The sequence below is a fragment of the Heterodontus francisci genome, unplaced genomic scaffold, assembly GCF_036365525.1.
Source record: "Heterodontus francisci isolate sHetFra1 unplaced genomic scaffold, sHetFra1.hap1 HAP1_SCAFFOLD_1081, whole genome shotgun sequence".
In the NCBI taxonomy this organism is placed as follows: Eukaryota; Metazoa; Chordata; class Chondrichthyes; order Heterodontiformes; family Heterodontidae; genus Heterodontus; species Heterodontus francisci.
Window position 1 is genome coordinate 77,514 of NW_027141461.1, and position 25,277 is coordinate 102,790.

Below are 25,277 nucleotides of genomic sequence, written 5' to 3' on the forward strand. Positions count from 1 at the left end.
TGACAATATTCTGGCAATAGTACTGAAGACCTGTGCTCCAGAACATGCCGCGCCCCAAGCCAAGCTGTTCCAGTACAGCTACAACACTGGCATCTACTGGGAATATTGCCCAGGTATGTCCTGTGCACAAAAAACAGGACAAGTCTAAACTGACCAATTACCGCCCCATCAGTCTACTCTTAATCATCAATAAAGTGATGGAAGGTGTTGTCGACAGTGCTATCAAGTGGCATAAAAACAAGAAATGCTGGAACCACTCAGCAGGTCTGGCAACATCTGCGAAAAGAGAAGCAGAGTTAACATTTCGGGTCAGTGACCCTTCTTCGGAACTGACAAATATTAGAAAAGTCACAGGTTATAAGCAAGTGAGGTGGGGGTGGGGCAACAGATAACAAAGGAGGTCTAGATTGGACAAGGCCACATAGCTGACCAAAAGGTCACGGAGCAAAGGCAAACAATATGTTAATGGTGTGTTGAAAGACAAAGCATTAGTACAGATTAGGTGTGAATATACTGAATAATGAACAGCAGCAAGTGCAAACCTGAAAAAAACAGTGGGTAAGCAAACTGAACAAACTAAGATGAAATGAAATAAATGCAAAAAAAAAGATTGTAAAAAATGTAAAAAAAGAATGCAAAAACAAGGAAGAAAAAATAACTAAAAATGAAAGTAATATGGGGGGCTGTCATGATCTGAAATTATTGAACTCAATGTTCAGTCCGGCAGGCTGTAGTGAGCCTAATCGGTAGTTGAGATGCTGTTCCTCGAGCTTGCATTGATGTTCACTGGAACACTGCAGCAATCCCAGGACAGAGATGTGAGCATGAGAGCAGGGGGGAGTGTTGAAATGGCAAGCAACCGGAAGCTCAGGGTCCTGCTTGCGGACTGAGCGGAGATGTTCCGCAAAGCGGTCACCCAGTCTGCGCTTGGTCTCCCCAATGTAGGGGAGACCACACTGTGAGCAGCGAATACAGTATACTACATTGAAAGAAGTACAAGTAAATCGCTGCTTCACCTGAAAGGAGTGTTTGGGGCCTGGGATAGTGAGGAGAGAGGAGGTAAATGGGCAGGTATTACACCTCCTGCGATTGCAGGGGAAGGTGCCCTGGGACGGGGACGAGGTGGTGGGGGTAATGGAGGAGTGGACCAGGGTGTCGCGGAGGGAACAATCCCTTCGGAATGCTGACAGGGGCAGGGAGGGGAAGATGCGACTGGTAGTGGCATCACGCTGGAGGTGGCGGAAATGGCGGAGGATGATCCTTTGGATATAGAGGCTGATGGGGTGAAAAGTGAGGACAAGGGGAACCCTGTCACGGTTCTGGGAGGGAGGGGAAGGGGTGAGGGTAGAGGTGCGGGGAATGGGTCGGACACGGTTGAGGGCCGTCAACCACAGTGGGGGGGAATCCTCGGTTGAGGAAAAAGGTCATATCAGAAGCACCGTCATGGAAGGTAGCATCATCAGAGCAGATGCGTCGGAGACGGAGAAACTGGAAGTATGGAATGGAGTCCTTACAGGAGGTAGGATGTGAAGAAGTGTAGACGAGGTAGCTGTGGGAGTCGGTGGGCTTATAATGGATATTAGTAGACAACCTATCCCCAGAGATGGAGACAGAGAAGTCGAGGAAGGGAAGGGAAGTGTCAGAGATGGACCATGTAAAGGTGAGAGAAGGGTGGAAATTGGAAGCAAAGTTGATAAAGTTTTCCAGTTCGGGGCGGGAGCAGGAAACGGCACCGATACAGTCATCAATGTACCGGAAAAAGAGTTGGGGGAGGGGGCCTGTGTAGGACAGGAACAAAGAATGCTCGACATATCCCACAAAAAGACAGGCATAACTAGGACCCATGCGGGTACCCATAGCGACACCTTTTACTTGAAGGAAGTGCGTGGAGTTGAAGGAGAAGTTGTTCAATGTGAGAACAAGTTCAGCCAGGCAGAGGAGGGTGGTGGTGGATGGGGACTGGTTGGGCCTCTGTTCCAGGAAGAAGCGGAGAGCCCTCAAACCATCCTGGTGGGGGATGGAGGTGTAGAGCGATTGGACGTCCATAGTGAAGAGGAGGCGGTTGGGACCAGGAAACTGGAAATTGGCAAAATGACGTAGGGCGTCAGAAGAGTCACGGATGTAGGTGGGAAGAGACTGGACCAGCGGAGAAAAGATAGAGTCTAGATAGGAAGAAATAAGTTCAGTGGGGCAGGAGCAGGCTGACACAATGGGTCTGCCGGGATAGTCCCGTTTGTGGATTTTGGGAAGGAGGTAGAAGCGGGCTGTCCGGCGTTGTGGGACTATGAGGTTGGAAGCTGTAGAGGGAAGATCTCCAGAGGAGATGAGGTCAGTGACAGTCCTTTGGATGGTGGCTTGATGTTCGGTGGTGGGGTCATGGTCCAGAGGGAGGTAGGAAGAAGTGTCCGTGAGTTGACGTTGAGTTTCTGCAAGGTAGAGGTCGGTATGCCATACGACAACAGCACCACCCTTGTCTGCAGGTTTGATGACCATGTCGGGGTTAGACCTGAGAGAACGGAGTGCCTCAAGTTCAGAGGGGGACAGGTTAGAGTGAGTGAGGGGGGCAGAGAAATTGAGACGACCAGTGTCTCGCCGACAGTTTTCAATGAAGAGATCAAGAGCGGGTAAGAGGCCAGGGGGAGGGGTCCAGGTAGAGGGAGAATGCTGGAGGCGGGTGAATGGGTCTGCTGGTCGGGGGGAGGACTCCTGCTCAAAGAAGTGAGCCCGGAGGCAGAGGCGACGGAAGAAGAGCTCAACGTCATGCCGAGTGCGAAATTCATTGAGGTGGGGGCGTAATGGGATAAAACTGAGACCTTCGCAATAACCTGCTCACTGACGCTCAGTTTGGGTTTCGCCAGGGCCACTCAGCTCCTGACCTCATTACAGACCTGGTTCAAACATGGATAAAAGAGCTGAACTCAAGAGGTGAGTTGACAGCGACTGCCCTTGACATCAAGGCACCATTTGACCCAGTAATGGCATCAAGGAGCCCTAGCAAAACTGGAGTCAATGGGAATTAGGGAAACCCTCGCTGGCTGGAGTTATACCTAGTGCAAAGGAATATGGTTGTGGTTGTTGGAGGTCAATTATCTCAGCTCCAGGACATCAGTGCAGGAGTTCCTCAGGGTAGTGTCCCAGGCCCAACCATCTTCAGCTGCTTCATCAATGACCTTCCCTCCATCATAAGGTCAGAGGTGGGGATGTTCACTGATGATTGCACAATGTTCAGCACCATTCGTGACTCCTCAAATAGTGAAGGGTCAAATCCTGGAACTCCCTTCCTAACTGCACTGTGGGTGTACCTACCTCACATGGACTGCAGTGGTTCAAGAAAGCAGCTCACCACCACCTTCTCAAGGACAATTAGGGATGGGCAATAAATACTGGCCTAGCCAGTGATGCCCACATCCCATGAATGAATAAAAAACTATTTAAATGGCAGAGTGGGCTTGAAGGGCTGAGTGGCCTACTCCTGCTATTATTTTTTATGTTCTGAACTTTTCATAACCAGCACAGATCATCACTAACCCATCAATAACCCATCATTAACCAGGATCAGTCATCACAAACCCATAGTAGCCTATACAGACTCGGTCTCTGTCCTGGTCTATTTCCCGCACCTCTACCCCCTCCCCCTCCAGTTTATTTGACACTGAGCCACAAAAAGAGATATTAGGTCAGGTGACCAAAAGTCTGGTCAAAGAGGTAACTTTTAAGGAGTGTCTTGAAGGAGGAAAGTGAGGTGGAGAGGTGGAAGGAGGGAATTCCAGAGCTTGGGGCCAAGGCAACTGAAGGCACGGTCACCAATGGTGGAGTGATTAAAATAAGGGATGCTCAAGGGGCCAGAATTAGAGGAGGGCAGATATCTTGCAGGGTTGTGAACTGGAGGGGATTAGAGAGATGGGGAGAAATAAGGCCATGGAGGGATCTGAAAACACAGATGAGAATTTTAAAATCAAGACATTGCTTGACCAGGAGCCAATGTAGGTCAACGAGCACAAGGTGACAGGGGAACAGGACTTGGTGCGAGTTAAGCAGCAAACTTTTAGATGACCTCAAGTTTGATTACCTCAGAAATGTCTATCTGTCCTCTTGACTATGGGATCAGCGAGAGTAACCTCCAAAAGAATAAAAGACTGTTGCCAGGAAGAGGGATGGAGGTGCTTGCCAGGGAACAGAGTAATAACTTTCAAACAGGAATTGTGTAAATCTGTGAAAGGGAGAGATTTACAGGGCTATGCAGGAAGAGCAGGGGAGTGGGATTCATTTCATAGTTCTGCCAAAGATACGACACAGGCATGGTGGGCCGAATGGCCTCCTTCTGTGTTGTAATGTTCTAAGCCTCTACGCCAGAGACACAATAAATGCTGGATAATGTTGTGTCTTTGATCTCAGGTTAACAGTGCTGGGAGTGATGATGCCCTGAAGGAGTGCAGTTCAGACCAGGGCATCAATGGATAAAGGACTGTACAGGGGGGAGCAGCAAAGAGTAGGAATGCAGTTCTTGGAGGTGATTCCATAGTCAGGGGACAGACAGGCATTTCTAATCCATTGCAACCAGGATATTCATGTTACTCGGGATATTCTAACGGAGAGATGTGCAAGAACCATAGAATGGTGATATTGGGGGACTTTAATTACCCAAATATCCATTGGGATAATGTTGGAGTAAAGGGAAAGCAGGGGGAGGAATTTCTGAAATGTGTTCATGCGAACTTCCTTGATCAGTATGTTCTCAGCCCAACTAGAAAGGAGGCATTGCTGGATCTGGTGCTGGGAAATGAGGTAGGTCAAGTGGACCAAGTGTCTGTGGGGAGCACCTGGGGAAGAGTGATCATTGTATCATAAGGTTTAGACTCGTAATGGAGAAGAGCAAGGAACAAAATAAGGTAAAATGTCCAGATTGGAAGAAGGCCAATTTCAATGCGATGAGAAGGGATCTAGCCAGGGTAGAATGGAAACAAAGGCTGACACAAAGAGCTGTATCAGAATAATAGGTTATCTTTAAGGAAGAGATGTTTCAGGTACAGGCTAGGAACATTCCAACAAGGGTGAAAGGTAAGGGAACCAAGAACAGGGCTCCATGAGGGTGCATGATGCATGTTAGGTGAATTAGGAGAATCAGGCCAAATACAATAAATTGAGAGAGGAGATGATGAGGAAAATAAGACTGACAAAGAGAGAATATGAGAATAGAATGGCAACATAAAAGGGAACCCAAAAATCTTCAACCAGCATGTAAATAGTAAGCATGTAGAAAGAGGTGGAGTGGGGCCTATTCGGGGAAAAGAGGGTGATATATGCTTAAAGATGCAGGGCAAGGCTAGAATACGAAATGAGTATTTTGTATCAGTGTTCACTAAAGAAGAGGAATCTGACAAAATATCAGTCGACATGGAGAGAGTAGAGGTAGTGGATAGGGTAAAAATTGAGAGGTGGGGGGTGGGGGAGGTACCGGAAAGGCCGGCTATGCTTAGGGTAGGTAAGTCACCTGGTCCAGATGGCTTGTATCCCAGGTTGTTAAAGGAAGTGGGGGTGGAGATAGTGGAAGGGTTTGTCATAATCTTCTCTGGATAAGGGGAAGGTGGCAGAGGATTGGAGAGTGGCAAATGTGACACCCTTATTGAAGAAAAGGTGTAAGGACAGTCCTAGTAACTACAGGCCAGTTAGTTTAACATCAGTGGTGGGTAAGGTTTTAGAAATAATAATTAGGGAAAGTATCAACAGATGCTTGGAGAGGTTTGAGTTAATTAAGGAGAGTCAGCATGGATTTGCAAAAGGCAGATCATGCTTGTCTAATCCAACTGAATTTTTTGATGAAGTAACAGAGAAGGTTGATGATGGGAATGCGATGGATGTTGTTTATATGGAATTTAAGAAAGCATTTGATAAGGTACCACATAAAAAGCTGGTTAATAAAATTGAGGCTCATTTAATAGGAGGATCAGTGCCCAATTGGATAAAAAAATTGGCTCAAGGACAGAAAACAGCGAGTTGGAGTAAATGTTTTTTTTTCAGACTGGAGGATGGTAGACAGTGGTGTTCCCCCAGGGTCAGTGCTGGGACCACTGCTTTTTTTTTGCAAGATATAAATGACTTAGATCTTGGAATACAGAATCTCAAAATTTGCCAATGACACCAAATGGAGAGGTGTGGCAAACAACGAGGATGATATGAACTGCCTGCAACAGGACATAGATAGGATAGCAGAATGGGCAGAGAGGTGGCAAGTTTAATTTAATACAGAGAAGGGTGAGGTGATGCATTTTGGCAGAAGGAATAGGGAAAGGCAATATATACTTAAGGTTACAGTTCTCAAGAGTGTGCAGGAACAGAGGGACCGAGAGGTGCATGTACAATGATTTAAAGGTGGCAGGACATATTGAGAGAGTGGTTAATAAAGCAGATGGGATCTTGGACTTCATAAATAGAGGCATTGAGTACAAAAGCAGGGACGTTATGCTGAACCTTTATAAAGCTCTCATTAAGCCCCAATAAAGTCATAGAGTCATACATCACAGAAACAGGCCCTTCGGCCCATCATGTCCTTGCCAGCCATCAAGCACCTAATTATTCTCATCCCATTTTCCAGCACTTGGCACGTAGCCTTGTATGCTATGGCATTTCAAGTGCTCATCTAAATACTTCTTAAATGTTGTGAGGGTTCCTGCATCTACCAACTCTTCAGGCAGTGTGTTCCAGATTCCAACCACCCTCTGGGTGAAAAATGTTTTCCTCAAATGCCCTCTAAACCTCCTGCCCCTTACCTGAAATCTATGCCCCCTGGTTATTGACCCCTCCGCTAAGAGAAAAAGTCTCTTCCGATCTAACCTATCAATGCCCCTCATAATTTTGTATACCTCAATCATGTCACCCCTCAGCCTTCTCTGCTCTAAGGAAAACAACCCCAGCCTTTTCAGTCTCTCTTCACAGCTGAAATGCTCCAGCCCAGGCAACATCCTGGTGAATCTCCTCTGCACCCTCTCCACTGCAATCACATCCTTCCTATAGTGTGGTGCCCAGAACTGTACACAGTACTCCAGCTGTGGTCTAACTAGCGTTTTATACAGCTCCATCATAACCTCCCTGCTCTTATATTCTATGCCTTGGCTAATAAAGGCAAGTATCCCATCTGCCTTCCTAACCACCTTATCTACCTGTGCTGCTGCCTTCAGTGATCTATGGACAAGTACACCAAAGTCCCTCTGACCTTCCTAGGGTCCTACTATCCATTGTATATCCCTTGTCTTGTTAGTCCTCCCAAAATGCATCACCTCACACTTCTCAGGATTAAATTCCATTTGCCACAGCTCCGCCCATCTTACCAGCCCATCTATATTGCCCTGTAATCTAAGGCTTTCCTCCTCACTATTTACGACACCAACAATTTTCGTGTCATCTGCGAACCTACTGATCATACCTCCTATATTCATGTCTAAATCATTAATGTACACTACAAACAGCAAAGGTCCCAGCACCGATCCCTGTGGTACACCACTGGTCACAGGCTTCCACTCGCAAAAACAACCCTCAACCATCACCCTCTGCCTCCTGCCACTAAGCCAATTTTGGATCCAATTTGCCAAATTACCCTGGATCCCATGGGCTCTTACCTTCTTAACCAATCTCCCATGTGGGACCTTATCAAAAGCCTTACTGAAATCCATGTAGACTACATCAACTGCTTTACCCTCATTTACACATCTAGTCACCGCCTCGAAAAATTCAATCAAGTTAGCTAGACACAATCTCCCCCTGACAAAGTCATGCTGTCTATCCCTGATTAATCCCTGCCTCTCCAAGTGGAGATTAATCCTGTCCCTCAGAATTTTTTCCAATAGTTTCCCAACCACTGATGTTAAACTCACCAGCCTGTAATTACCTGATTTATCCCTGCTACACTTGTTGAATAATGGTACCACATTCGCTGTCCTCCAGTCCTCTGGCACCTCTCCCGTGGCCAGAGAGGATTTGAAAATTTGTGACAGAGCCCCTGCTATCTCCTCCCTTGCCTGACATAACAGCCTGGGATACATCTCATCTGGGCCTGGGGATTTTAAGCCCGCTAAAACAGCTAATACTTCCTCCCTTTCAATGCTAATATGTTCAAGTATATCACAAAATCCCCCTCCCTGATCTCTACACCTACATCGTCCTTCTCCATAGTGAACACAGATGAAAAGTAATCATTTAAAACCGCACCTATGTCCTCCGGCTCCACATACACATTGCCACTTTGGGCCCTCCCCTTTCCTTGGTTATCCTTTTGCCCTTAATATACTTATAAAACGCCTTGGGGTTTTCCTTTATCTTGCCCGCCAATGTTTTTTCATGTCCCCTCTTTGCTCTCCTAATTACTTTTTTAAGTACCCCCCTTCACTTTCTATACTCCTCAAGGGCCGTCCCCCAATTCAGTACCTTTAGTTTCGGTCCCTCTTTGTCCTTTTCCATAACTACCTTAAATCTTACAGCGTTATGGTCACCATCCCCAACTGGAGTATTGCATCCAATTTTGGTCACCACACTTCAGGAAGGATGTAAATGTCCCAGAGAGGGTGCAGAGGAGATTTACCAGACTGGTTCCAGGGACGGAGGATTTTAGTTACAAGGTAAGATTGGAGAAACTGGGTTTGTTCTCCTTGGAGCAAAGGAGATTCAGAGGAGATTTGATAGAAGTCGACAAGATTATAACAGGTTCAGACAAGTTAGACAAGGAAAAACTGTTCTCATTAACTAGGCAAGAACTAGGCAACACAGAGTGAAGGTTTTGGGCAAGAGATGCATAGAAACATAAAAAATAGGAGCAGGAGTAGGCCATTCGGCCCTTCGAGCCTGCTCCGCCATTCATTATGATCATGGCCGAACATCCAACTCAGTAACCTGTTCCAGCTTTCGCCCCATACCCTTTGATCCCTTTAGACCCAAGAGCTATATCTAACTCCTTCTTGAAAACATACAATGTTTTGGCCTCAACTGCTTTCTGTGGTAGCGAATTCCACAGGCTCACCACTCTCTGGGTGAAGAAATTTCTCCTCATCTCAGTCCTGAATGGTTTACCCCGTATCCTTAGACTATGACCCCTGGTTCAGGACTCCCCCACCAACAGAAATATCCTTCCTGCACCTACCCTGTCAAGTCCTGTTAGAATTTTATAGTTTTCTATGAGATCCCCCCTCACTCTTCTGAACTCCGGCAAATATAATCCTAACCGACTCAATCTCTCCTCATATGTCAGTCCCAGCATCCCAGGAATCAGTCAGGTAAACCTTCGCTGCACTCTCTCGATAGCAAGAACATCCTTCCTCAGATAAGGAGACCAAAACTGCACAAAATATTCCAGGTGTGGCCTCACCAAGGCCCTGTATAATTGCAGCAAGACATCCCTGCTCCTGTACACGAATCCTCTCGCTATGAAGGCCAACATACCACTTGCCCTTTTTATCGCCTGTTGCACCTGCACGTTTACCTTCAGCGACTGGTCTCACTGCATATTCCCCTCTCTCAGTTTATAGCCGTTCAGATAATAATCTGCCTTCCTGTTTTTGCTACCAAAGTGGATAACCTCACATTTATCCACATTATACTGCATCTACCATGCATTAGCCCACTCACTCAACTTGTGCAAATCACCCTGAAGCCTCTCTGCATCCTCCTCACAACTCACCCTCCCACCCAGTTTTGTGTCATTTGCAAATTTGGAGATATTACATTTAGATACAGGGGGAATGTGAGAAAGAACCTTCTTACACAGCAGCTGGTAATGACCTGGAACTTGCTGCCCACGAGGGTGGTGGAAACGGAGACAAGAAATAACTTCAAGAGCACGTTGAATGGGAACCTGAGAGAAATAAACTTTCAGGGCTACAGAGATTGAGTGGGTGAGTTGGACGGACTGGATTGTTCCGTGTAGAGCCTGCATGACCTCGATGGGTCAAATGGCCTCCTTCTGTGCTGCAAATGACTCGATGACAATCCAGAAATTGCCTGGAGTATGAAAATGTGGCTTAACTATTGCTGTGAATGTGGAAACTTTCCATAAGAGTCTGTGACCCCTCATTTGGTTTAGAGACAGTTACTCCAGGGTCAACGCACCGTTATTTGCTTCCTCTCCCTTATTCACTCCATTCACCAGCTTCTTCTTCTTTTCCTTCAAAATTGTTCCCGTTTGCTTCAACATTTCCTTCACTTTCTTCCTGTTTCTCACAGTGTCTGTGAAACACAATCCAGACAATCAGCAGCAGCAAAATTACAGCAATCCAGAGACAGCAGCACCAAACTCACCCCCACCACCCCCCCCAACAACCCCCCCCTCCGGGAACAGACCCCCCCCCCCCCCGTAGGAACAGACCCCCCCGGGAACAGACCACCCCCCCAAACCGAACCCCGCACCCCACCCACCCCGTAGGAACAGACCAGACCCCCCCGGCAACAGACCCCCCCCAAACCGGGAACCGAACCCCCTCCCGCCCCCCCCACCGCTTCCAACCCCTTCCCCCCGCCTGCGGGAACAGATACCCTCACCCCACCCCTGTGGAAACAGACCACCCACCCCCCCTCCACTGGAACAGAAGCCCCGAACAGAACCGCCACCCTGGAACAGACCCCTCCCATTAGAAGACACAGAGTCCCCACTGCCACAGACCTCTCCCTCCCCACTGGAACAGACCACACCAGAGACACACAACCCTCACTGGCACAGAGCTCAACTGGATCAGACCAACTCCACTGCAACAGACACCCGCCCACCCCACTGAAACCCAACCCCTCCACAGGGACAGACCCACCTAATGGCACAGAACTTCCTGCCACTGCAGACACACCCCACGAGAACAGACCCCTGCCCGCACCCACCCCCACCCCGCCGCCGCCTAGACAAACTGGCACAGATCCACCCCACTGAAACAGACCCCGTACTGGCATGATCAACTGCCAATGGCAGAGAACCTCACCACTGGCACACAATCCACACTGGACTGCAGACCAACTCCAAACTGGAATAGACCTGCCACTAACACACTGTACCCCGTCCACAGAAAACACAGTGGGGAGTTGGATGGGGTACAATGTGCATTGGGGGGGAGGAGTTGGATGGGGTACTTTGTGCGTGGGTGGCGGGGGCAGTTGGATGTGGTGCAGTGCGTGAGGGGAGATAGAAAGAGTACAGTGTGTGGGGGGGCAATTGGATGGGGTACAGATGGTGGGAGACGGGGAGTTGGATGGGGTAAAGTGTTTATGGGGGAATTGGATGGGGTACAGTGTGTATGTGGGGGAGTTGGATGGGGTAAAGTGTTTGTATGAGGGGGAAGATGGATGGGATACAGTTGGGGGGGGCAGGGAGTTCAATGGGAAAATGTCAGAGGTGGGGGAGCTGGATGGGGTACAGTGTGTGTGGGGGGATTTGGATGCTGTACATTTTGTGTGGGTGGGGGGGGCAGTTGGATGTGGTACATTGTGTGGGGGGAGTTAGAAAGAGTATAGTGTGTGAGGGGGCAATTGGATGGGGTACAGATGGTGGGGAACCGGGTGTTGGATGGGGTACAGGATATGTGTGGGGGAGTTAACATAGAACATAGAACAGTACAGCACAGTACAGGCCCTTCGGCCCACGATGTTGTGCCGAACCTATTAACCTACTCTAAGATCAAACTAACTACCTACCCTTCATTCTACTATCATCCATGTACCTATCCAAGAGTCGCTTAAATGTCCCTAATGTATCTGCTTCTACTACCACCGCTGGCAGTGCATTCCACGCACCCACCACTCTCTGTGTAAAGAACCTACCTCTGACATCTCCCCGAAACCTTCCTCCAATCACCTTAAAATTACGCCCCCTGGTGATAGCCCTTTCCACCCTGGGAAAAAGTCTCTAGCTATCCACTCTATCTATGCCTCTCATCATCTTGTACCCCTCGATCAAGTCAACTCTCATCCTTCTTCGCTCCAATGAGAAAAGCCCGAGCTCCCTCAACCTTTCTTCGTAGGACATGCCCTCCAGTCCAGGCAGCATCCTGGTAAATCTCCTCTGCACCCTCTCTAAAGCTTCCACATCCTTCCTATAATGAGGCAACGAGAACTGAACACAATATTCCAAGTGTGGTCTAACCAGGGACTTATAGAGCTGCAGCATAACCTCGCGGCTCTTAAACTCAATCCCTCTGTGAATGAAAGCCAACACACCATACGCTTTAACAACCCTATCAACTTGGGTGGCAACTTTGAGCGATCCATGGACATGGACCCCATGATCCCTCTGTTCCTCCACACTACCAAGAATCCTGTCTTTAAGCCTGTATTCCGCATTCAAATTCGACCTTCCAAAATGAATCACTTCACACTTTTCCAGGTTGAACGCCATCTGCCACTTCTCAGCCCAGCTCTGCATCCTGTCAATGTCCCGTTGCAACCGACAACAGCCTTCCACACTATCCACAACTCCAGCAACCTTCGTGTCATCGGCAAACTTGCTAACCCAGCCTTCCACTTCCTCATCCAAGTCATTTATAAAAATCACAAAGAGCAGAGGTCTCAGAACAGATCCCTGTGGAACATCACTGGTCACCGAGCTCCATGCTGAATACTTTCCATCTACTACCACCCTCTGTCTTCTATGGGCCAGCCAATTCTGTATCCAGACAGCAAACCTTCCCTGTATCCCATGCCTCCTTACTTTCTGAATGAGCCTACCATGGGGAATGCCTTGCTAAATTCCATACACACCACATCCACTGCTCTTCCTTCATCAATGTGTATTGTCACATCTTCAAAGAATTCAATAAGGCTTGTGAGGCATGACCTGCCCCTCACAAAGCCATGCTGACTGTCTCTAATCAAACCATGCTTTTCCAAATAATCATAAATCCTGTCTCTCAGAATCCTCTCCAATAATTTGCCCACTACCGACGTAAGACTGACTGGTCTATAATTCCCAGGGTTATCCCTATTCCCTTTCTTGAACAAGGGAACATTTGCCACCCTCCAATCATCCGGTACTACTCCAGTGGACAGTGAAGATGCAAAGATCATTACCAAAGGCGCAGCAATCTCTTCCCTCGCTTCCCGTAATATCCTTGGGTATATCCCGTCTGGCCCCGGGGACTTATCTGTCCTCATATCATTCAAAATTTCCAGCACATCCTCCCTCTTAACCTCTACCTGTTCGAGCATATCAGCCTGTTCCACGCTGTCCTCACAAACGACCAGGTCCCTCTCACTAGTGAATACTGAAGCAAAGTATTCATTTAGGACCTCCCCTACCTCCTCCGACTCCAGGCACAAGTTCCCTCCACTATCCCTGATCGGCCCTACCCTCACTCTGGCCATCCTCTTGTTCCTCACATAAGTGTAGAACGCCCTGGGATTTTCCTTAATCCTACCCGCCAAGACTTTTTCATGTCCCCTTCTAGCTCTCCTAGGTCCATTCTTCAGTTCCTTCCTGGCTACCTTGTAACCCTCTAGATCCCTGTCTGATCCTTGCTTCCTCAACCTTAAGTAAGCTTCCTTCTTCCTCTTGACTTGCTGTTCCACATCTCTTGTCATCCAAGGTTCCTTCACCCCACCATCCCTTCCCTGCCTCATCGGGACAAACCTATCCAGCAGTCGCAGCAAGTGCTCCCTAAACAACCTCCACATTTCTGTCGTGCATTTCCCTGAGAACATCTGTTCCCATTTTATGCTCCCCAGTTCCTGCCTAATAGCATTGTAATTCCCCCTCCCCCAATTAAATATTTTCCCATCCCGTCTGCTCCTGTCCCTCTCCATGACTATAGTAAAGGTCAGGGAGTTGTGATCACTATCACCGAAATGCTCTCCCACCGAGAGATCTGCCACCTGGCCTGGTTCGTTGCCAAGCACCAAGTCCAACATAGTCTCCCCTCTAGTCGGCCTATCTACATATTGAGTCAGGAAACCTTCCTGGACACACCTGACAAAAACTGCTCCATCCAAACTATATGCACTAAGGAGGTTCCAATCAATATTAGGGAAGTTGAAGTCACCCATGACAACAACCCTGTTACTTCAGCACCTTTCCAAAATCTGCCTCCCAATCTGTTCCTCCATGTCTCTGTTGCTATTGGGGGGTCTATAGGAAACTCCCAACAAAGTGACTGCTCCTTTCCTGTTTCTGACATCCACCCATAATGACTCAGTCGACAAACCCTCCTCGACGAGCTCCCTTTCTGCAGCTGTGATACCATCCCTGATTAGCAATGCCACTCCCCCACCTCTTTTACCTCCCTCCCTATTCCTTTTGAAACATCTAAACCCCGGAACATCCAGCATCCATTCCTGCCCCTGAGATATCCAAGTCTCTGTAATGGCCACAACATCGTAGCTCCAAGTACTGATCCATGCTCTAAGTTCATCACCCTTATTCCTGACACTTCTTGCGTTAAAATAGACACACTTCAACCCATCATACTGGCTGCAACTTTGCCCTGTCAACTGTCTAACCTTCCTCACAGACTCTCTGCACTCGGTATCTGCCTGTTCAACAGCTACCCCATCCACTGATCCGTGGCTCTGGTTCCCATCCCCCTGCCAAACTAGTTTAAACCCTCCCGAAGAGCTCTAGCCAACCTCCCACCCAGGATATTGGTGCCCCTCCAGTTCAGATGCAACCCGTCCTTCTTGTACAGGTCCCGCCTTCCCCAGAAAGTATCCCAATGATCCACATATCTGAAGCCCTCCCTCCTACACCAGTTCTGTAGCCACGTGTTCAGCTGCACTCGCTCTCTGTTTCTAGCCTCACTAGCACGTGGCACCGGTAACAATCCTGAGATTACTACTCTGCTCGTCCTGCCTTTCAGCTTCCAACCTAACTCCCTATATTCGCTTTTCAGGTCCTCATCCCTTTTCCTAGCTATGTCATTGGTACCGATGTGTACCACGACCTCTGGCTGCTCCCCCTCCCCCTTAAGAATCCTGTAGACTCGATCCGAGACATCCCTGACCCTGGCACCCGGGAGGCAACATTCCATCCGGGAGTCTTGTTCGCGACTACAGAATCTCCTGTCTGTTGCTCTAACCATTGAATCTCCTATCACTATCGCTCTCCTATTCTCCCCCCTTCCCTTCTGAGCCACTGAGCCAGGCTCAGTGCCAGAGACCTGGCCACTGTGGCTTTCCTCTGGTAGGTCCCCCCCCCAACCGTATCCAAAACGGTATATGAAATATTGAGGGGAACGGCCACAGGGGATCCCTGCATTGTGCGCCTATTCCCTTTCCCTCCCCTGACGGTCACCCAGCTACCTTTATCCTGTAACTTAGGTGTCACTACTTCCTTATAACTGATCGCTATCACCCCCTCAGCATCCTGAATGATCCGAAGTTCATCCAGCTCCAGCTCCAGTTCCCTCACGCGGTCTGCGAGGAGCTGGAGTTGGGTGCACTTCTCACAGGTGAAGTCAGCAGGGACACCAGTGGTGACCCTCACCTCCCACATCCTGCAAGAGGAGCATGCAACTGCCCGAGCTTCCATCCCCTCTGCTCTAAATTGACAACAGAGAATTAAAAAAAATAATAAATAAATAAAGGAAAACCTTACCTTACCAAACCCTCCACACAAGAGTCCTTTTTTTTTGGTTAGAGGAGGAGGATGGGTGGGAGACACTACACGTGTAGTGTTTCGGGTTTAGCCACTGCCCGAATATATAGGTTTACTTACCCAGCAGTCCCCTTGTGCGCCGAAACAAAAGGTAAGTTATTTTAAACTGAAACTCACCTTCCCAGCTGACACCTCGCTCGCACTATCGCTGCTTCAGAAAAAGCTGCTGCAACAAAAGATGGATGGGGTACAGTGTGTATCGGGGAGTTGGATGAGGAACAGTGTGCGTGGGGGAGTTGGATGGGGTACAGTGTGTATGGGGGAGTTGGATGGGGTACAGAGTGTGTGGGGGAGTTGGATGGGGTACAGAGTGTGTGGGGGAGTTGGATGGGGTACAGAGTGTGTGGGGGAGTTGGATGGGGTACAGAGTGTGTGGGGGAGTTGGATGGGGTAGAGTGTGTGGGGGAGTTTGATGGGGTACAGTGTGTATGGGGGAGTTGGATGGGGTACAGTGTGTATGGGGGAGTTGGATGGGGTACAGGGTGTACGGGGGAGTTGGATGGGGTACTGTGTGTATGGGGGAGTTGGATGGGGTACAGTGTGTGTGGGGGAGTTAGACGGGGTACAGTGTGTGTCGAGGGAGATGGATGAGGAACAGTGTGTGTGGGGGAGTTGGATGAGGTACAGTGTGTGTGGGGGAGTTGGATGGGGTTTAGTGTGTATGGGGGAGTTGGATGGGGTACAGTGTGTGTGGGGGGAGTTGGATGGGGTACAGAGTGTATGGGGGAGTTGGATGGGGTACAGTGTGTGTGGGGGGAGTGGGAAGAGGTACAGTGTGTGTCGAGGGAGATGGATGGGGTACAGTGTGTATGGGGGAGTTGGATGGGGTACAGAGTGTGTGGGGGAGTTGGATGGGGTACAGAGTGTGTGGGGGAGTTGGATGGGGTACAGAGTGTGTGGGGGAGTTGGATGGGGTACAGAGTGTGTGGGGGAGTTGGATGGGGTACAGAGTTTGTGGGGGAGTTGGATGGGGTACAGTGTGTATGGGGGAGTTGGATGGGGTACAATGTGTATGGGGGAGTTGGATGGGGTACAGAGTGTGTGGGGGAGTTGGATGGGGTACAGGGTGTATGGGGGAGTTGGATGGGGTACAGGGTGTATGGGGGAGTTGGATGGGGTACAGGGTGTATGGGGGAGTTGGATGGGGTATAGGGTGTATGGGGGAGTTGGATGGGGTACTGTGTGTATGGGGGAGTTGGATGGGGTACAGTGTGTGTGGGGGAGTTAGACGGGGTACAGTGTGAGTGGGGGAGTTGGATGGGGTACAGGGTGTGTGGGGGGAGTTGGATGGGGTACAGTGTGTGTGGGTGAGTTGGATGGGGTACAGTGTGAATGGGGGAGTTGGATGAGGTACAGTGTGTGTGGGGGGAGTTGGATGGGGTACAGTATGAGTGGGGGAGTTGGATGAGGTACAGTGTGTATGGGGGAATTGGATGGGGTACAGAGTGTGTGGGGGAGTTGGATGGGGTACAGTGTGTATGGGGGAGTTGGATGGGGTACAGTGTGTATGGGGGGAGTTGGATGGGGAACTGTGTGTGTGGGGGGAGTTGGATGGGGTACAGTGTGTGTGGGGGAGTTGGATGGGGTACAGAGTGTGTGGGGGTGTTGGATGGGGTACAGTGTATGTGGGGGAGTTGGATGGGGTACAGTGTGTATGGGGGGAGTTGGATGGGGTACAGAGTGTGTGGGGGGGAGTTGGATGAGGAACAGTGTGTGTGGGGGGAGTTGGATGGGGTACAGTGTGTGTGGGGGAGTTAGACGGGGTACAGTGTGTGTCGGGGGAGATGGATGAGGAACAGTGTGTATGGGGGAGTTGGATGGGGTACAGTGTGTGTGGGGGAGTTAGACGGGGTACAGTGTGTGTCGAGGGAGATGGATGAGGAACAGTGTGTGTCGGGGAGTTGGATGAGGTACAGTGTGTGTGGGGGAGTTGGATGGGGTACAGTGTGTATGGGGGAGTTGGATGGGGTACAGTGTGTGTGGGGGGAGTTGGATGGGGTACAGTGTGTATGGGGGAGTTGGATGGGGTACAGTGTGTGTGGGGGGAGTGGGATGGGGTACAGTGTGTGTGGGGGAGTTGGATGGGGTACAGTGTGTGTGAGGGGAGTTGGATGGGGTACAGTGTGTGTGGGGGAGTTGGATGGGGTACAGTGTGTGTGGGGGGAGTTGGATGAGGTACAGTGTGTGTGGGGGAGTTGGATGGGGTACAGTGTGTGTGGGGGGAGTTGGATGGGGTACAGTGTGTATGGGGGAGTTGGATGAGGTACAGTGTGTGTGGGGGAGTTGGATGGGGTAGTGTGTGTGGGGGAGTTGGATGAGGTACAGTGTGTGTGCGGGAGTTGGATGGGGTACAGTGTGTATGGGAGAGTTGGATGGGGTACAGTGTGTATGGGGGGTGTTGGATGGGGTACAGTGTGTGTGGGGGAGTTGGATTAGGTACAGTGTGTATGGGGGGAGTTGGATGGGGGACAGTGTGTGTGGGGGAGTTGGATCGTGTACAGTGTGTGTGGGGGAGTTGGATGAGGTACAGAGTGTATCGGGGAGTTGGATGGGGTACAGTGTGTATGGGGGAGTTGGATGGGGTACAGTGTGTATGGGAGTGTTGGATGGGGTACAGTGTGTATGGGGGAGTAGGATGGGGTACAGAGTGTATCGGGGAGTTGGATGGGGTACAGTGTGTATGGGGGAGTTGGATGGGGTACAGAGTGTATCGGGGAGTTGGGTGGGGTACAGTGTGTATGGGGGATTTGGATGGGGCACAGTGTGTGTGGGGGGAGTTGGATGGGGTACAGTGTGTGTGGGGGGAGTTGGATGGGGTACAGTGTGTGTGGGGGGAGTTGGATGGGGTACAGTGTGTGTGAGGGAGTTGGATGGGGTACAGTGTGTATGGGGGAGTTGGATGGGGTACAGTTGTATGGGGGAGTTGGATGAGGTACAGTGTGTATGGAGGAGTTGGATGAGGTATAGTGTGCGTGGGGGAGTTGGATGAGGTACAGTGTGTGTGGGGGAGTTGGATGGGGTACAGTGTGTGTGGGGAAGTTGGATGGGGTACAGTGTGTGTGGGGGGAGTTGGATGAGGTACAGTGTGTGTGGGGGAGTTGCATGGGGTACAGTGTGTGTGGGGGGAGTTGGATGGGGTACAGTGTGTATGGGGGATATGATGGGGTACAGAGTGTGTGGGGGAGTTGGATGGGGTACAGAGTGTGTGGGGGAGTTGGATGGGGTACAGGGTGTATGGGGGAGTTGGATGGGGTACAGGGTGTATGGGGGAGTTGGATGGGGTACTGTGTGTATGGGGGAGTTGGATGGGGTACAGTGTGTGTGGGGGAGTTAGACGGGGTACAGTGTGTGTCGAGGGAGATGGATGAGGAACAGTGTGTGTGGGGGAGTTGGATGGGGTATAGTGTGTATGGGGGAGTTGGATGGGGTACAGGGTGTGTGGGGGGAGTTGGATGGGGTACAGAGTGTATGGGGGAGTTGGATGGGGTACAGTGTGTGTGGGGGGAGTGGGATGGGGTACAGTGTTTGTCAAGGGAGATGGATGGGGTACAGTGTGTATGGGGGAGTTGGATGGGGTACAGAGTGTGTGAGGGGAGTTGGATGGGGTACAGTGTGTGTGGGGGAGTTGGATGGGGTACAGTGTGTGTGGGGGGAGTTGGATGAGGTACAGTGTGTGTGGGGGAGTTGGATGGGGTACAGTGTGTGTGGGGGGAGTTGGATGGGGTACAGTGTGTATGGGGGAGTTGGATGAGGTATAGTGTGTGTGGGGGAGTTGGATGGGGTAGTGTGTGTGGGGGAGTTGGATGAGGTACAGTGTGTGAGCGGGAGTTGGATGGGGTACAGTGTGTATGGGGGAGTTGGATGGGGTACAGTGTGTATGGGGGGTGTTGGATGGGGTACAGTGTGTGTGGGGGAGTTGGATTAGGTACAGTGTGTATGGGGGGAGTTGGATGGGGGACAGTGTGTGTGGGGGAGTTGGATCGTGTACAGTGTGTGTGGGGGAGTTGGATGAGGTACAGAGTGTATCGGGGAGTTGGATGGGGTACAGTGTGTATGGGGGAGTTGGATGGGGTACAGTGTGTATGGGAGTGTTGGATGGGGTACAGTGTGTATGGGGGAGTAGGATGGGGTACAGAGTGTATCGGGGAGTTGGATGGGGTACAGTGTGTATGGGGGAGTTGGATGGGGTACAGAGTGTATCGGGGAGTTGGGTGGGGTACAGTGTGTATGGGGGATTTGGATGGGGCACAGTGTGTGTGGGGGGAGTTGGATGGGGTACAGTGTGTGTGGGGGGAGTTGGATGGGGTACAGTGTGTGTGGGGGGAGTTGGATGGGGTACAGTGTGTGTGAGGGAGTTGGATGGGGTACAGTGTGTATGGGGGAGTTGGATGGGGTGCAGTTGTATGGGGGAGTTGGATGAGGTACAGTGTGTATGGAGGAGTTGGATGAAGTATAGTGTGCGTGGGGGAGTTGGATGAGGTACAGTGTGTGTGGGGGAGTTGGATGGGGTACAGTGTGTGTGGGGAAGTTGGATGGGGTACAGTGTGTGTGGGGGGAGTTGGATGAGGTACAGTGTGTGTGGGGGAGTTGGATGGGGTACAGTGTGTGTGGGGGGAGTTGGATGGGGTACAGTGTGTATGGGGGATTGGATGGGGTACAGAGTGTGTGGGGGAGTTGGATGGGGTACAGAGTGTGTGGGGGAGTTGGATGGGGTACAGGGTGTATGGGGGAGTTGGATGGGGTACAGGGTGTATGGGGGAGTTGGATGGGATACTGTGTATGGGGGAGTTGGATGGGGTACAGTGTGTGTGGGGGAGTTAGACGGGGTACAGTGTGTGTCGAGGGAGATGGATGAGGAACAGTGTGTGTGGGGGAGTTGGATGGGGGACAGAGTGTGTGGGGGAGTTGGATGAGGTACAGTGTGTGTGGGGCAGTTGGATGGGGTACAGGGTGTATGGGGGAGTTGGATGGGGTACAGTGTGTGTGGGGGGAGTGGGATGGGGTACAGTGTGTGTCGAGGGAGATGGATGGGGTACAGTGTGTATGGGGGAGTTGGATGGGGTACAGAGTGTGTGGGGGAGTTGGATGAGGTACAGTGTGTGTGGGGCAGTTGGATGGGGTATAGTGTGTATGGGGGAGTTGGATGGGGTACAGGGTGTGTGGGAGGAGTTGGATGGGGTACAGAGTGTATGGGGGAGTTGGATGGGGTACAGTGTGTGTGGGTGGAGTGGGATGGGGTACAGTGTGTGTCAAGGGAGATGGATGGGGTACAGTGTGTATGGGGGAGTTGGATGGGGTACAGAGTGTGTGGGGGAGTTGGATGGGGTACAGAGTGTGTGGGGGAGTTGGATGGGGTACAGAGTGTGTGGGGGAGTTGGATGGGGTACAGGGTGCATGGGGGAGCTGGATGGGGTACGGGGTGTATGGGGGAGTTGGATGGGGTACTGTGTGTATGGGGGAGTTGGATAGGGTACAGTGTGTGTGTGGGAGTTAGACGGGGTACAGTGTGAGTGGGTGAGTTGGATGGGGTACAGGGTGTGTGGGGGGAGTTGGATGGGGTACAGTGTGTGTGGGTGAGTTGGATGGGGTACAGTGTGAATGGGGGAGTTGGATGAGGTACAGTGTGTGTGGGGGAGTTGGATGGGGTACAGTGTGAGTGGGGGAGTTGGATGAGGTACAGTGTGTGTGGGGGGAGTTGGATGGGGTACAGTGTGAGTGGGGGAGTTGGATGAGGTACAGTGTGTATGGGGGAGTTGGATGGGGTACAGAGTGTGTGGGGGAGTTGGATGGGGTACAGTGTGTATGGGGGAGTTGGATGGGGTACAGTGTGTGTGGGGGAGTTGGATGGGGTACAGAGTGTGTGGGGGAGTTGGATGGGGTACAGTGTGTATGGGGGAGTTGGATGGGGTACAGTGTGTATGGGGGGAGTTGGATGGGGTACTGTGTGTGTGGGGGGAGTTGGATGAGGTACAGTGTGTATGGGGGAGATGGATGGGGTACAGAGTGTGTGGGGGGGAGTTGGATGAGGAACAGTGTGTGTGGGGGGAGTTGGATGGGGTACAGTGTGTGTGGGGGAGTTAGACGGGGTACAGTGTGTGTCGGGGGAGATGGATGAGGAACAGTGTGTATGGGGGAGCTGGATGGGGTACAGTGTGTGTGGGGGAGTTAGACGGGGTACAGTGTGTGTCGAGGGAGATGGATGAGGAACAGTGTGTGTCGGGGAGTTGGATGAGGTACAGTGTGTGTGGGGGAGTTGGATGGGGTACAGTGTGTATGGGGGAGCTGGATGGGGTACAGTGTGTGTGGGGGGAGTTGGATGGGGTACAGTGTGTTTGGGGGAGTTGGATGGGGTACAGTGTGTGTGAGGGGAGTTGGATGGGGTACAGTGTGTGTGAGGGGAGTTGGATGGGGTACAGTGTGTGTGGGGGAGTTGGATGGGGTACAGTGTGTGTGGGGGGAGTTGGATGAGGTACAGTGTGTGTGGGGGAGTTGGATGGGGTACAGTGTGTGTGGGGGGAGTTGGATGGGGTACAGTGTGTATGGGGGAGTTGGATGAGGTACAGTGTGTGTGGGGGAGTTGGATGGGGTAGTGTGTGTGGGGGAGTTGGATGAGGTACAGTGTGTGTGCGGGAGTTGGATGGGGTACAGTGTGTATGGGGGAGTTGGATGGGGTACAGTGTGTATGGGGGGAGTTGGATGGGGTACAGTGTGTGTGGGGGAGTTGGATTAGGTACAGTGTGTATGGGGGGAGTTGGATGGGGGACAGTGTGTGGGGCAGTTGGATGGGGTACAGTGTGTGTGGGGGAGTTGGATCGTGTATAGTGTGTATGGGGGGAGTTGGATGGGGTACAGTGTGTATGGGGGAGTTGGATGGGGTACAGTGTGTATGGGGGTGTTGGATGGGGTACAGTGTGTATGGGGGAGTAGGATGGGGTACAGAGTGTATCGGGGAGTTGGATGGAGTACAGTGTGTATGGGGGAGTTGGATGGGGTACAGAGTGTATCGGGGAGTTGGGTGGGGTACAGTGTGCATGGGGGATCTGGATGGGGCACAGTGTGTGTGGGGGGAGTTGGATGGGGTACAGTGTGTGTGGGGGGAGTTGGATGGGTTACAGTGTGTGTGAGGGAGTTGGATGGGGTACAGTGTGTGTGGGGGGAGTTGGATGGGTTACAGTGTGTGTGAGGGAGTTGGATGGGGTACAGTGTGTATGGGGGAGTTGGATGGGGTACAGTGAGTATGGGGGGAGTTGGATGGTGGATAGTGTGTGGGGGAGTTGGATGGGGTACAGTGTGTGTGGGGGAGTTGGATCGTGTATACTGTGTGTGGGGGAGTTGGATGAGGTACAGAGTGTATCGCGGAGTTGGATGGGGTACAGTGTGTGTGGGGGAGTTGGATGGGGTACAGTGTGTATTGGGGAGTTGGATGGGGTACAGTGTGTATGGGGGAGTAGGATGGGGTACAGAGTGTATCGGGGAGTTGGATGGGGTACAGTGTGTATGGGGGAGTTGGATGGGGTACAGAGTGTATCGGGGAGTTGGATGGGGCACAGTGTGTGTGGGGGGAGTTGGATGGGGTACAGTGTGTGTGAGGGAGTTGGATGGGGTACAGTGTGTATGGGGGAGTTGGATGGGGTACAGTGTGTATGGGGGAGTTGGATGAGGTACAGTGTGTGTGGGGGGAGTTGGATGGGGTACAGTGTGTGTGGGGGGAGTTGGATGAGGTACAGTGTGTATGGGGGGAGCTGGATGGGGTACAGTGTGTATGGAGGAGTTGGATGAGGTATAGTGTGCGTGGGGGAGTTGGATGAGGTACAGTGTGTGTGGGGGAGTTGGATGAGGTACAGTGTGTGTGGGGGAGTTGGATGGGGTACAGTGTGTGTGGGGGAGTTGGATGGGGTACAGTGTGTATGGGGGGAGTTGGATGGGGTACAGTGTGTATGGGGGGAGTTGGATGGGGTACAGTGTGTGTGGGGGAGTTGGATGGGGTACAGTGTGTGTGGGGGAGTTGGATGAGGTACAGTGTGTGTGGGGGAGTTGGATGGGGTACAGTGTGTGTGGGGGAGTTGGATGAGGTACAGTGTGTATGGGGATGTTGGATGAGGTACAGGGCCTGTGTTGAGAGTTGAATGGGGTATAGTGTGTATGGGGGTGTTGGATGGGGTACAGTGTGTGTGGGGGGAGTTGGATGGGGTACAGTGTGTGTGGGGGGAGTTGGATGAGGTACAGTGTGTGTGGGGGGAGTTGGATGGGGTACAGTGTGAGTGGGGGAGTTGGATGAGGTACAGTGTGTATGGGGGAGTTGGATGGGGTACAGAGTGTGTGGGGGAGTTGGATGGGGTACAGTGTGTATGGGGGAGTTGGATGGGGTACAGTGTGTGTGGGGGAGTTGGATGGGGTACAGAGTGTGTGGGGGAGTTGGATGGGGTACAGTGTGTATGGGGGAGTTGGATGGGGTACAGTGTGTATGGGGGGAGTTGGATGGGGTACTGTGTGTGTGGGGGGAGTTGGATGAGGTACAGTGTGTATGGGGGAGATGGATGGGGTACAGAGTGTGTGGGGGGGAGTTGGATGAGGAACAGTGTGTGTGGGGGGAGTTGGATGGGGTACAGTGTGTGTGGGGGAGTTAGACGGGGTACAGTGTGTGTCGGGGGAGATGGATGAGGAACAGTGTGTATGGGGGAGCTGGATGGGGTACAGTGTGTGTGGGGGAGTTAGACGGGGTACAGTGTGTGTCGAGGGAGATGGATGAGGAACAGTGTGTGTCGGGGAGTTGGATGAGGTACAGTGTGTGTGGGGGAGTTGGATGGGGTACAGTGTGTATGGGGGAGCTGGATGGGGTACAGTGTGTGTGGGGGGAGTTGGATGGGGTACAGTGTGTTTGGGGGAGTTGGATGGGGTGCAGTGTGTGTGGGGGGAGTGGGATGGGGTACAGTGTGTGTGGGGGAGTTGGATGGGGTACAGTGTGTGTGAGGGGAGTTGGATGGGGTACAGTGTGTGTGGGGGAGTTGGATGGGGTACAGTGTGTGTGGGGGGAGTTGGATGAGGTACAGTGTGTGTGGGGGAGTTGGATGGGGTACAGTGTGTGTGGGGGGAGTTGGATGGGGTACAGTGTGTATGGGGGAGTTGGATGAGGTACAGTGTGTGTGGGGGAGTTGGATGGGGTAGTGTGTGTGGGGGAGTTGGATGAGGTACAGTGTGTGTGCGGGAGTTGGATGGGGTACAGTGTGTATGGGGGAGTTGGATGGGGTACAGTGTGTATGGGGGGAGTTGGATGGGGTACAGTGTGTGTGGGGGAGTTGGATTAGGTACAGTGTGTATGGGGGGAGTTGGATGGGGGACAGTGTGTGGGGCAGTTGGATGGGGTACAGTGTGTGTGGGGGAGTTGGATCGTGTATAGTGTGTATGGGGGGAGTTGCATGGGGTACAGTGTGTATGGGGGAGTTGGATGGGGTACAGTGTGTATGGGGGTGTTGGATGGGGTACAGTGTGTATGGGGGAGTAGGATGGGGTACAGAGTGTATCGGGGAGTTGGATGGGGTACAGTGTGTATGGGGGAGTTGGATGGGGTACAGAGTGTATCGGGGAGTTGGGTGGGGTACAGTGTGCATGGGGGATCTGGATGGGGCACAGTGTGTGTGGGGGGAGTTGGATGGGGTACAGTGTGTGTGGG

At 51.5% G+C, this 25,277-nt stretch overlaps 1 protein-coding gene across 1 annotated transcript in view; it reads right to left on the reverse strand.

The window, feature by feature from the left end:
* LOC137363792 (inactive carboxypeptidase-like protein X2) overlaps window positions 1-25,277 on the reverse strand; it is a gene marked incomplete at its 3' end in the record, with an annotated part of 161,191 nt that overhangs the window by 64,826 nt on the left and 71,088 nt on the right. The window contains exon 2 of the mRNA XM_068027345.1: window positions 10,093-10,209. Coding sequence (XP_067883446.1) covers window positions 10,093-10,209 — 117 coding nt within the window. The remainder of the gene's footprint in view (window positions 1-10,092; window positions 10,210-25,277) is intronic.